We start from the raw sequence: 14,541 nt of genomic DNA, 5'->3' as shown, positions 1-14,541 counted from the left end.
TATTATAGTTATTTAAAAATATTTGCTTTGTTCCCTATGTTGTACAAGATATGCTTAATTTGCATTTTTATTATTGATGTGACAGAACCATTTTTATCTGTTATTACCGTTTGTGTTTTTCCTTTATGGATTCTCTGTTCATATTATTCACCCTTTTTAATGGGCGCTTTAGCATTTTTATTTGGTGTATGAACTTTTTATACACTTAAGATATTATCCTTTGTTGCGTTTGCAACATACTTTTTACTCTGCATTTTGCTTATGTTTATAAAGTTTTCTGACACAAATGTTTTAAGTTTTTATGTAATCTGTAAATATATAAATGTATGTTTATTCTATTTGTCATTTCTTCCATTACTTTTATGCTTGTTTGGTTCATTATTAATATTATTATAAACAACTTTGGTGAAAAGGGCCATATAGTACAATGTTTGTCATCTCTAGTGGATATAGACATAGAATGTTCACATAGGTGTAATATTTCTTATGCCTTTTTACATATTATTTCAAACAAACATTTTCATGCATTGTCTGTTCCGCACGCTTGTCATTTTAAGTTTTGTATTATTCAGTCATGTTAACTGATACATAGTATTCTATCATGTTAGCTCAGGCCTTGTGCATTTTAGTTATTTCAGGTTTTAAAAATTATGTAGAACATAATCATCTTTGAATGTATTATCCCCCCACCTCCATTTTGAGTTATTTCTTTAGAGCACAATTCTGAGAGCAATTATCAGGTCTAAGTATATGAACAGTGATTGCTGTAGGTCACAGAATATAAGTGATATTTGGTTTTTGTAACATTTCCTTAAATTGTTCTTTTGAAATATTGCATGGCATAAAATACTATCAGCCATAGACTAATAATATACTTCCAATAATACTATTTTATAATTTTGACTTCTCTCATTTTAAAAAGTGTATAATGTGTTCTTAATTTTTATAACATGAATTGTTATTAAGGCTAAGTATTTTTCTATGTATAGATTTACTCTTTAATTTCTGTGTTTTGACCTCACATAAAACACTTTATCCAGAAAGTTATAAGGCTAGGGCCACCTAAGGCAATGCTAAGCCTTCTGAAGATTGAGCAACTGAGTGGCGCTTAAAGTGAATCCATACCAGGAACCTTTCTCCTTTGCAAACAAGACTGGGACCTTTAAATTGCTGTTTGGCACAAATTTGCTATAATATTTTAAAACTTTTGAAAAATATAAATTTTGGCATTTTTATAATCTTGTGACTTATTTTTCTTTTAATTTCAGAGAATACTTTTTACAGTTGGCTAGAAGGTAATTGGACACTTTTAAACAAATTTAATTCTTTTTCATTTTAAAATACATGTAAAATTAATTTTATATCTTGCAAGTTTCACATATGAAATTTCTATTTCCAAATTACCTTTTGTAGGCCTCTGCGTAGAGAAAAGAGCATTCTACAGACTTATATCTGGCCTCCATGCAAGCATTAATGTGCATTTGAGTGCACGGTATCTTCTACAAGGTATATAATAGTCACTTTTATTCACTTTACCGCACTTAATTTCGGGTATTCTTAAAATGTCCTTGGTATTTCCTGGATGGGAAAAGATTGGCCCTGTTGAATATTAGGCAGGAAAAATTTATTCCCAAGTGGCAGTAATCAGGAATGTGGGAACTGTGGACATTATCAGGAAAAGTTCAGCCTATTCTTAGCAGTCTTCACTTTCTTTTAAGAAGCTGCTCAAAATCTACACATCACTTTGGAAATGTTGTTTTGTTTTGTTGTGGGAATTGAAATAGCTCCCAAGAGCAAAGTTGTTTTCATTAGATACTACTGTGTCTGAATCCTTCTGTTTGGATGTCAGCTTCAGGCCTGCAGTTTAATGGGTAAAAGCTTTTTTTTTTTGCTGTTGAAAAATGAGACCATGTTGGATTTTCATCAGTAACATGTTTATTCTAGAATTAAAGTATCTCTTACTTCTTAGAAACAAAATCGTATTAACTTTAATTAGGACTTCAAACTCATTAGTAATTTCAGATAGTCATCTTTGACTTCTGTATCTTGGTTTTATGAATATATTTATATTCAGAAATTTGATTGGATTAGCCCTGGTTTCTCAGTAAAGCAATTGAGTTTATTTTCCTTTTAAGTATGGGTTCTAGAAGATAAAATATTAATATGAAACTGTTAAAGGCTCAATTATGTAAAGCAGTTTTCATGGTTGTATTGGTTATGCATTTTAAAATATAAAATAAAATTAGCTTCTGTAGCATAAATAACCTAATATAAGTACAATGAAACTTAATTTTAAAATTCACTTTTTAATATTTATTTCTTTCTTCTCAGATACGTGGTTGGAAAAAAAATGGGGACACAACATTACAGAATTTCAACAGCGATTTGATGGAATATTAACTGAAGGAGAAGGTCCACGAAGACTTAAGAACTTGTATTTTCTCTACTTAATAGAATTAAGGGCTTTATCTAAAGTGGTTCCATTCTTTGAGCGCCCAGATTTTCAACTCTTCACTGGAAATAAAGATCAGGATGCAGAAAACAAAATGTTACTCCTGGAAATACTTCATGAAATCAAGTAAATTGTGTATTACAACTCATACAACCTATATATTAATAAGAGTGACAAGTGATATCCAAAATTAAATTCTTAAGTAATCAACTTAAAGGAAAATTATCTAAGAAATAATTAAAAGCTAATTTTGCTCATAGGTCTTTTAAAATTGAGTTTTGGTTTTATTTTCATTTGACTTATATACTAAGAGGTGCATATTTTTAGTTTTAAGAACCATTCTTTTGGTATTTGATACTTTCATTATTTTTATATTTAGTTGAACAGGTTGGGTTTGGACCCTAATTCTACTATGTTATACAGTTAGCTTGTATATTTGAGGATAAGAATTTGTTGGGGGCATCAGAATTTTGATTTTTACTATCTGTTCTACTCTGTTGTACTTGTTTTATTCATCACTGACCAGCAAAATGTTGTATTAGCAGGACTTTTAATATTTTATAATGCATGAAAATGATTATTTCTTTTGTTTTATTCAGAGAATATGTTTTATTTAATGCAGGTCATTTCCTTTGCATTTTGATGAGAATTCATTTTTTGCTGGGAATAAAAAAGAAGCAAACAAACTAAAGGTAATAATTTTACACTTTAATTTTTAAATGTAAACTCACATGCAGATATGACTATAAGGCCATGTTTTTATTTTTAACAGTAAATCCGAATATACTTCTTGAAATTATAAGAAAAAATCAGAGTCATAATCTTTCTTTTCCTCAAGAAAAAGAGGAAGTCCAAAAGCAGATCCAACTTAAGATTTAGTTTGTGTTGTTTTCAACATAACGGAAATGTGTGTGTGAATGTACTCTTTACAGAAGGGTTTCATTTCACACTGATTCTCTTGTGTAGCAAATAGAGCTTATGAATGAAAGGAAAGGGATCGAGAGCTGGAGAAGCAGAAACTGCCTTCTACTGGAGAGAATTCTGAAAATAGTTTTGGCTAAATTGTACAATGCTCTTTAGGGGGAGAGGGCATAGTGTTGCTTTGTCATTCATATCATTCCCTGGGAACTAAAGGCATTTAGGGCTTCTTAGGTGGCATAGTGGTAAAGAATCTGCCTGACAGTTCAGGAGACACGGGTTCGATTCCTGGGTTGGGAAGATCCCCTGGAGAAGGAAGTGGCGACCCACTCCAGTATTCTTGCCTGGAAAATTCCATGGACAGAGGAGCCTGGTGGGCTACCGTCCATGGAGTCACGACGAGTCGGACATAAGTGAGTGACTGCACACGCAAAGGCATTTAGGTACGTCAGCATGCAGTCCTGGAAAGAACAGAAGACCTGAGATCGCACAGGATGGGTCTGGTCTTTGTCTTGCCTCTTAATGGAGGTATGACTCCAGACAAGACCATCTTTGTATCTATTTACCTCAAAATACAACAAATAAGAAATTTCACTGAAAAGATTTTTTAAACACTCATTGTGTGTAGAGTGTGATTTTTGTCATTAAAGGGAGAGATGGCTTCCATCCTCAAGGGATTTCTAAGTCTTTTTGAAGACTTAGAAGGGCTTCCCGTGTGGCTCAGCTGGTAAAAAATCTGCCTGCAATGTGGGAGACCTGGGTTCGATCCGTGGGTTGGGAAGATCCCCTGGAGAAGGGAAAGGCTACCCACTCCAGTGTTCTGGCCTGGAGTATTCCATGGACTGGGGTCACAAAGAGTTGGACACGACTGAGCAACTTTCACTTTCACTTTGAAGACTTAAGTAAAATTATATTATTATTCTCAATTATAAAGGAATAGGTAAGTAAAGCAGGTGGTCCTCAGTAGAAGTGGGCTTGATCTGGTTTCATCAGAATATTTATGACAGTATCCCTTTGTTTCTAATTTTTTGTTTCTTTCGATATTGAAAGAACCTTGTTTTTCATAGCTTGCAAACAAAATACTTTTTGCACTCTTGCTTTTTTTTGCTGTTAGATAATAGTTATTTTTGACTGCCCATCTACCTCCTACTTAAAGCATTCTTGCTAGAAATACATACCTCAGTGCTTATATAACCTCCCAAACAGCTTCCAGGAACTTAGAAGTGAGGGGGAAGATGCTGTGATGACTTTTTTCCCCCTACTATTTTTGATATCTGTCTTATTTTTAGTACACTTGCTGGTTTATGGAGAGAATGTTTTGACATCTACTTGTTTTATATTGTGCAGATTAGAAATATTTCTCACATTGTTTTAATTTTATCGAAACTCCGAAATACTCAGCTTTGATATCCTATGAAATTCAACACATAATTTTTCTGAGTCCTTTTACAAGAAGAGAATAAAACACCAAGGAAACTTGTTGATATTGGTATTAACTTTTTTTTGAAATTGTAGTTTATAGTGAACATCACGGATTTGAACAGTCACATAAGCTTATTTTAATATCTCTTCTTGTCTCCTTTACACTCTATCAGTGTATGGTTATAAGTAGAGGACTTGTACGAAAGAGAAGTATTCAGTGTTCACTTCAACCCAGAATAGGATCTCACTTGAAGGCTTATAAAACATCTGAGAATTGGGTGAGAATTGTGTTTTAGCCAATTGGTTTCTTTGAATATAGATCACATTGTTTAACCACAGAATGTTTGATCATTCTCCTCACTGACTGTAATTTTTAGTATTGATCTTAAAACTATGTGTATGAAGAAGGAGAATTTGTAAGTGACTTAGGGTCTGTTTATTTTAAGGATAATACATTTTTCTAATCTGAGTTAATTTTAGAATATACTCAGGTTATTGGACATTGATTGTTATTTGTGGAAGTCATAAGGATTTTCTCTTTGTTCTGGTCTAGTAAATTTCTAGCTTATTAATTTGGTTCTTTTATATTACATTCATTTAAACGTTTGTGCTTGGTTTTAATTTTACAATGTTAGTTTGACTCTTGTTAGGCAACCACATTTATTCTCCATATATGTCATACAAAGACTCAAGAGCTGCCACAGTCAAGTATTTGAATTAGTGAACATAGATTCAGATACTGAGTTTAAACACTGTACAAAACCATTATCATTGTTTAGAGGCTTCCAAGCTTTTAAAGTATAAGTCTAAGTCAAGAGCTTTCACGCCTTTCCACATGATAATAATGTTTTATTAGTGAAAATATAACTGCCAAAATCCACCATGCATTTATTGACACTTGTAAAGTAAAAGCTGTGTTTTATTGACCATAACATTTATATCCATTTGAAAATTTATAGTGTGTACATGTGAGCTATTTGTTCTGTCTATATACAAATACTTGTCGACTCAGGGATTTTATAGACTTTTACATCAACTATAAATCCTCCAGAGGTCAGCACCTCATAGGATGGGAACATCAACTGCAGAGTAATTTTAGCGCTGTTTCTGTTATTCTTGTTAAAAGTGTGAGTTTTCTTTAATTTGACGTTGAAATACAAGTTTAAAGGAAACCTCAAATCACCAAAAATCTACTTAGAGTAATATTGCTGGGTAAATATTTTTTAAAAGTAAGTTGAAAATTAGAATTACTTCTTACTTATTCTAAAGGGTATAGAAACACATGATATAGAATATTGCTAACATATGGTAATATTTAACATTAATAATTTGGGTTTTGTATTAAATTAATAAGATATAAGACCTGGGACCTTATTATAAATCTTCTACATGGTACAGCTGTTGACTGTTTCAAAGTCTCAGGCTGAATGATGCATCTGGGGAAAGACTTGTCTCCAGAGTGAACTGAGGTCTGCTTTGAATAGTCGGTTCCAGTCTTTGCTGATTTATTCCCATTTTTAGATCTTTGCTTATGTTCTCTTCTGATTGAGCTCAGTGTGTAGTTTAGCACAATAAAAACAAGCAAACAAAATATTATATACTTACCAAATTATAGGCCATTTGATATAATGAATGTTTCATCTGAAATGTATGTCAGATTTCCTGCTGCGAGTACTGTAAGCCTGGGATTCCACTATAAATTCAGGACAGGGGAGTCACTGGAGAATTAATTAGTACTTTCCACTGGTGTGAAAGAAGGATATGTTCTTGGCTTCCTTTCTTTCCTCCTTACCCCTTAAAGACATACTGCTTTTGGATGAGTTTAATGAGTTTCTCTCTGAAACTTGGTGGAGGGTACATGGATTTCACCATATTCTGTAGATTTTTGTATGATAATAAAGTATGTATGCTAATAATAAATGGTAAAAGATCTGGTTGTTTTTCCTAATACCAGAGAGAAGGGCTTTCATTTAACTATTATGAAACCAAAGGTTTTTACTTGTTGCTCCTTCCATTATTATTGCTTTCTCCCTTCCTTTTTTTCTTTTTTGGTAAATGATGTCATACAACTTCTGCCCCCTCTCCTGATATTGACATGTGGTTAATAATCACATACAATAGAACATCTCATTTACTTTCTGTATATTTACAGATAGTCTAGTTTCGGAGGCAGGCAGTCCTGGGGTTTAGATTTGCTATTTACTAGATATGGGAATTTGGGCAAGTTACCTAGCTGCTCTGGACCTTATGTTTTTAATTCGTTAGGTGTAGATTGTAATAATACCTTGGGCTTCCGTGGTGGCTTAGCTGTTAAAGAATCTGCCTGCAACGCGAGAGACCTGGGTTCGATCCCTGGGTTGGAAGGATCCCCTGGAGAAGGGAAAGGCTACCCATTCCAGTATTCTGGCCTGGAGAATTCCATGCACTGTATAGTCGATGGAGTTGCAAAGAGTCGGACACAACTGAGTGACTTTCATTTTTGCATTTGTGGTGAAGGTGAAATACAATTGTATATGTAAAGATTCTGGTGTACAGGAGGTATTCCGTGTACACTGATTTCAGTTTTCTTCCCTTTGGTGCTCTCCAGTGTTTTGCACACAGTGAGGCACATAGATACTTAGAGATACTTAGTATTTTACCATATACTACATCTTAATAACATTTTAAATTATTTTTAGGAGGATTTTCGACTGCATTTTAGAAATATTTCAAGAATCATGGATTGTGTTGGTTGTTTGAAATGTCGACTGTGGGGAAAGCTTCAGGTAAGCATATCAAGCTCAATCCTGTTTTCTTTCTTTGCACAAGGAATTTTCTGATTTTTCTTTTTTTCTTATTTCTTATAGACTCAGGGTTTGGGCACTGCTCTGAAGATCTTGTTTTCTGAGAAACTGATTGCAAATATGCCAGAAAGTGGACCCAGTTATGAATTCCATCTAACCAGACAAGAAATAGTATCATTATTTAATGCATTTGGAAGGTTAGTTTGCACCAAAATTTTTTTTGCAAGCCAAGTAAGTCTAATGTAACACATATACTATCAGGTAAAACTGGGTAAGAAATATCCTATTTAGTGAAATTATCTCCCTACAGAATTCTGTGATCTTATGAAATACTTTAACTTTGTAGATACATGCAATCATTATATCACCTCTTGACTCTTGTAATCATTATTAATTCACTGAGTGCTTCAGTATTCATCTTACAGAATTTGTAAACTTTTTCTAATCTGTGTGCTATCCAAATGTTTTTTTGAAGGTCCTAGAAAAAATCATGTTGTGTAATGTAGGTGTACATCTAAAATTTGTGAATTTGCCATTGTGTAAAAAGGCTAATCATGCTTTTAAAAATAATTTTCATCAAAATGATTAGAAAATAAGCTTAACATTAGGAACTTACATTATAAAATTTAAGCACAGATGCATTTCCTCCTGGCCTATCAAATCTAAAGAATGCAGAGATTTATATTAAAAAAGACTAACATATTTCTAAGGGCTATATTTCTTCACTTTAAAAATTGATTTAATAAATTATTCTTTAGTACACAGAAGCTTGACAGTTATATTTGAGTATTTTGCTACTTTTTTTCATGGTGGAGAACAGAGCTAAAGTATACTTAAAATAACAAACTTTTTATAAGTTAGTGAAAACAATTTGGTCACATGTTTACTGTTCTCACTCTTTGTAGTCCAAAAGCTTTGATTCTTTGTATATTTAATAAATATGGTAAGTTGATTATTTTAAGTGTTCATATACTTATGCATATTTTAAATACATATTTTAATGCTATGTACTTTATAAAGTATATACCTATACTTTATATCTAGGTATAAAGTATATACTTATATACTTTAAATAATAAGCATATGAATATACTTATGAATACTTAAAAATATAATATGTACTTTATAATTTTGTACTTTGAAACTTTAATACTTAGTTGTGACTAATTAAAAATAACTGATTTCTGGGGAATGTTATCTTAGTTTTAATATGTCAAATTAAGAACAAAAATGCATCAAAACAGATTAAATGTTTTATGCACCTTTATGTTTGCTGAAATAAATTAACATTTTTTTCCGTGTTCTGAAAATGCAAAGTGAATAACCTGTAGAGAAAAGTTATCTAAAATAGTTTCTGAATGAAATTTACTTTGTTTACAGAATTTCAACAAGTGTGAAAGAATTAGAAAACTTCAGGAACTTGTTACAAAATATTCATTAAAGAAAGCAAGTTGAAAAGTGCCTGTTTCTGGACAGTGGAGGCCAAAGAATGGAATTTCATTCAAAGGCATAAATAGCAATGACAGTCTTAAGTCAAATGTTTTATATAAAGCTGCTTTTGTAAAAGGGAATTATGTTGTTTTAAATAACAATTTTTTAAATTGTGTTAAATCTATGTGTAATATTATTGTGAGTAAAAGTAAACCTTTGATAATGTGGTACATCTTTAATGTTTAATATTAAGTAAAATCATCAGGATTATCAAATTCACATATGGTAAATCTAAGTAAATGATGTTTTAAGTCTCTCAAACTAGAATTTTGTGTAAGAAGACATAATATAAATTAAACTATGGCCAATGTGAAAAGTGTTTATAAGAGAATGTTATGTTCCATTATTAACAGCCTAAATTACTAACAACCTAAATGTTCAACATTTAGGGTGAACAGATTTAGCAAATAAAAATACAGAATGCCTAGTTAAATTTGAATTTCAGATAAACAGCAGTTTTTTAATATAAGTATGTTGCATGTAATATGGGACAAACTTATACCAAAAACTTATTCCTCCTTTAAAATTCAGATTTACCTGGGAGTCCTGTGTTTTATTTGGCAACCCTACAATACACTGGTATGAAACAAATCACTTTTAGAGTTATTTTGCTATTTTGATTGGCTTATTTTGGTGTGTAGAAAGATACAATGATAATTCAAGGGTGTAAGGGATTTCTAAACAGTGTGAAAAGTTGAATAGATTTATATATTTATTCTCATAGTACTTTCCCTGATTCTGAATAAAAATTTGGGGAAACTTTTTATTTTTATATAATTTCAAATTTATAGAAATGTTTCCAGGATAGGATCAATACAAAGAATTCTTTTACCAGATTCCTTAATTGTTCATATTTGCTTTCTCGCTCATGCTATCTCTGTATATATACATGCATATACTATTTTTTTCTCTTGAAGGGTCGGTTACAGGCATCATGTCCTTTGAACCATGTGTAATATGAATAATGTTTCAATGACTTTTTTTTCAGGAAAAATATCTGCAACTATATACTACTATAAGCCTCAGAATAAGGAATCATTTTGAGTTCCAATCTAAAATTCTTTTTTTGAATTTTGTTACCCTTTTAATGCTGTATAGTCATAGGCATAAAATTTTGGGGTTTTGCACGTGATATTCATTTCTTTCTTTTCCCCATAACTAAACTATAATTTTTAGAAGTCTTCATTAAGGGAAGATCTTCAATGATAAAAATATTTGAAGGGGTTTAAGAATTTATAGCACACAGTAATTGTAGGAAAAAAGGAAGTGTATACCTCAAAGTTATGGGCTCTTTCTGTACGTCTTAGCAGGTATATCAGGTTGAGATGTAACATTATTAATAAAGCAGGGTTTATTTATATAATGGCTTAGAAATGCTACTTAACACTACTGTATACTTTTTCTTCTTTATGTCCCTACGGCCTGATACAGTGTCAAGCACATAGTAGGTGTCCAATAAATATTTTTTGAGTGAATGTATGAAAATGTATTCAATATATTTAAATTAATTATCACAGAACTAAGTTCAATAATATATGTTCTATTTCTTTTCCCCCCTAATTTGAATAGGGCAGGAAAAGAAAGGTATTAGCCTACTATGAAGTCAGTATTCTTAGAGACTCAAAAGACTATGAAGTGAGCACCAAATATAGGAGTGTAAGGACATGGGTGGTACTCTGAAAATTTGGTAGATGGGTTTAAATGGTTATTTTGCCTGCGTAACTCTCTAACTCTCATCTTATGCCCCTACTTTCTCTCTTTTTTTAACAGCTAAACTTTATGAAAGAATATTCCTGTCTTCACTTTGTCCCCCTCCACTTGCTCCTTTAACTGAAACTTGGCTTTTTTTTCTTAGTAGCTAACAATCTTGTCTTTTGAAGTCTAAATCCCAATTCTAAATCTACAGTTTGGTTCACAAGCCGTTTCTTTTTTTTCTGCATTTGACACTGTTGACAGCCCTTTCTTTAAATGTCTGTCTTCCACTAGTTTCTTGTATTGCCCTCACTCTGAGTGCCTCTTTTCATGTATTCTTTAAGTCATTCCTTAGGCTTTTACTCCTGCTGTCTTCAGCACCACTTCTCACTCTTGAGTCCTTCCAATTCAGTCATCTCTTAAATCCTTATCTTTAGCCCAAACTTCTCAGACCATCTTCCTTCTACACATCTTCACTTGGTTGTCCCACAGACACCTGTGTGTATCTTAAAAAGTTATTCTGCCCCAAACCTACTCTTATGCCTATGCTCCTTCCTATGGTTAATTTTAGAACCGTCATCATCTAAATTCTCTCGGCTAACCCTTCCACTCCCCTGTCCAGACAGTGTCTAATCTCTTTGGATTTTATTTCCATATCTCTGATATATCACTGTCTTTGCATTTTCATTGCTCTTCCCTAAAGTACAAACCTTTTCCTTGCACCCAACCTGTCTCCTCTCTTTTGTTTCACAATGTTACCAAAGTGGGCTTTCTAGAAGCACTCTCACGTTACTCCCTGCTTAACACACAGTGAATTCATGAACCTTTAGGAGGAAACCAGACCTCTTTCCTTGGTGAACCAAGTACTCTGATAGGGGTCTTTCTGTTTCCCCCAACCTCATGTTCTGCTAAAACAGACTTACAGTTCTTCAGATGCAGCATCGTCAGGCCTCCACACCTTGGTGCCTGCTCTTCTCTATCAAGTGCCCTAGCCATCCTTCCCCACTTGGGAAATTTCTATGTATCCTTGCAGGTCCAGCTTAGCAATCACTTCTGTGAATTCACCCTTGCTCCATCCAAGGAGGATCATCTAAGTTCTTCTTTTGTGTCACCACTGTAATTACAACCTACCTCTACTGTGTCACTTATTGTACTGTATTGGTTTTTTTTTTAAGTCTCCTTTACTAGAATGTGAGCTCCTTAAGAGCAGGAAAAGGAACTTTATCCATGTTTGCATCTCCACAGCATAGTTTTTGGCATATGAACACTTAATAAATGTTTGTTGAATAAACTGCTTTTAAAATGACAACTTTATTATTGCTAGTGATCATACCTTCACTCCAAATATTCTTCACAGTAAGTCAGTAGGCGCCCAAGGATTTCTGGACTTTAGGTGATTAATAAAGCTTCTGAAACTATATTAGAAATTTGGTGTGGTTTTGGCAAGTTATGAAAGGGGCCTATTATGGAAAAAATGGTAAGAACTCTCTTTTCAGGGGAAAACATTAGTGAAGAATTTATTGAATAATCAAAGAAAAGCTGTCCAGGATTATGAGCTAGATAAATTTCTACCTGTTTAAGAATCTAAGGGGAAGGAGAGAGGTGTTGTAAATTCTTTCACACAAGGATTTTTCTTAGCTTAATGTTTCAATAAACATGTAATATCTAATATGGGCTTCCCAGATGGTACTTCCCAGGTGGCGCTAGTGGTAAAGAACCCACTTGCCAATGCAGGTAGACGTAAGAGAAGCAGGTTCGATCCCTGGCTCAGGAAGATCCCCTAGAGGAGGGCATAGCAGCCTACTCCAGTATTCTTGCCTGGAGAATCCCATGGACAGAGAAGACTGGCAGGCTGTAGTCCATAGGGTCGCAGAGTCAGACATAACTGAAGCAACTTAGCACGTACGCACATACTATCTAATAACTGGTACTTTAAAGTATGGCATTTCATATCAAATTAGTGTGTAATACTAATTAGTGTACAGCTAATGTACATAGTCATCTCAACGTTCAGTACATACAGTTATCCACGTATACAATAGTTCGACTTTAGATTTTTCAACTTGACAACAGTGCAAAAGCGGAACACATTTGATAGAAACTGTACTTCCACTCTTGAATTTTGGTCTCTTCCCCCCAGGCTAGTGATACGCAGTGCGGACCTCTCTCATGATTTGGGGCAGTGGCAGCACCACAGCACCCGCTCAGCCACGCAGTCACAAGGGTAAACAACGCATACACAACCATTCTGTACCGAATACATCCATTTTGTTTTTCACTTTCAGTACAGTGTTCAATAAATTCTACATGATATTCAACACTCTGTTACAAAACAGGTTTTGTGTTAGATGGTTTTGCCCAACTGTAGTTTAATACAAGTGTTTTGAGCAGAAAATGGCAACCCACTCCAATTTTCTTGCCTGGATAATCCCATGGACAGAGGAGCCTGGTGGGCTACAGCCCACCTGGTTGCAAAGAGCCAGACACGACTGAGTGACTTCACTTTCACTTTCAGTCTAAGCTGTAATGTTCTAGGCCAGCTGTATTCGATGCATTTTTGCTTAGGACAAGCCGAGGAATATCTGTAATGACAATCTCACTGAAAGTAAACTGTCATTTGGAACTCTAGGTATTCTTTTCTTTTCTATGGTAGGCATCTTATCCTTACATGACAGAAACTCAATGGGTGTAGTCTGTTAAAAGAGATTAAGAAAACCAGACCTCCAAATAAAAGCACAAACACTTTTATTTTTAACAGTAGTGTTTTGTTACAATTTAGTGAAACAAATAAATACATTCATTGGCCACAGCTATACTTTTATAACCAGTTTGACACTGATTTTATAGCTGAGAAACACTGTTAAACAATAAAAAAGGCAGCTATGCTTTAAAAAAGCCACTTTAGCTATAAATTACATCTTTCATAAAACTACTACCAGCTATAATGAGTGGCAAGAGTTTCAAAATTAATGACCATCCAAATGAAACAATAAAAACAAGTACTGCTAATCACTGTAGAATTACACACTTAAGCAATGAAATTCTTTTCTAGTTAGTGAACCAAAAAGAAGGTTTGAAATTGTCATCATGTGCTTCAGTGCAGGATGAACAGGGGATCGATAGCCCTTTGATTTGATAAACAACTCCTTCTTTCAAGACCAGACTTAAAGTGCTCTTAGTGCTTTGAAATTTTTAAACAAAAAATGGGCCAGAAGTTTATCTTTCTTTGTCTTTGGTGATTTATTGTGGGAGATGTCTTTAAGGAGACAAATGCAAGAATTTAGGTTCCCTGGTCAGGGATAAGAAATTTACAAATCTCAGATTTGGAAGAATCAGCTAATGCAACTGAAAAAACCAGGTTATTTTATCTGGAATATTTTTAAAAAGTAATCCTCACTTATCTGGTCAAATAGGAGCATTATGTAGGGAAGTCTGGGGAAGCTTTCCTAGAAAAAATGTATCACTTTGAACCCCAAGGATTAACAAAGGCAACACATCTTCTTAGACAGCTCTAGATAATTAAACACCTAACATTATTAAGACAATAAATAGTCGGCATTCTGAAAAGAAACCCAGTAACTGAAGTGGCAGTAAAAATATGCTCAGGTAAGTGCATGGTATGTTGTCCTGTCATGACCTATAAATTCTATACTATAAATTTTATAAATCCAAAGTGACATGTATAAGTTTATGCTTTGGACTGAATTCAGAATTATTTTGTACAATAAAAAGATGAAATTTCTTTGTCTGTGTACCAGCTTCCCAAGAGATCAAAAGCATTAA

The 14,541-nt window shown here is 33.5% G+C and overlaps 1 protein-coding gene across 1 annotated transcript in view; it reads left to right on the top strand.

The window, feature by feature from the left end:
• The window catches only part of ERO1A (endoplasmic reticulum oxidoreductase 1 alpha), a 53,751-nt gene extending 41,698 nt beyond the window's left edge, over positions 1-12,053 (top strand). Inside the window, exons 10-16 of the mRNA XM_018053664.1 lie at positions 1,269-1,295; positions 1,414-1,506; positions 2,332-2,578; positions 3,075-3,144; positions 7,471-7,557; positions 7,639-7,772; positions 8,956-12,053. Of these exons, the coding sequence (XP_017909153.1) occupies positions 1,269-1,295; positions 1,414-1,506; positions 2,332-2,578; positions 3,075-3,144; positions 7,471-7,557; positions 7,639-7,772; positions 8,956-9,016 (719 nt within the window). The 3' untranslated portion in view covers positions 9,017-12,053. The remainder of the gene's footprint in view (positions 1-1,268; positions 1,296-1,413; positions 1,507-2,331; positions 2,579-3,074; positions 3,145-7,470; positions 7,558-7,638; positions 7,773-8,955) is intronic.

This window comes from Capra hircus, chromosome 10 (genome assembly GCF_001704415.2).
Source record: "Capra hircus breed San Clemente chromosome 10, ASM170441v1, whole genome shotgun sequence".
NCBI lineage: Eukaryota > Metazoa > Chordata > Mammalia > Artiodactyla > Bovidae > Capra > Capra hircus.
This window is presented reverse-complemented; position numbering and strand designations above follow the sequence as displayed.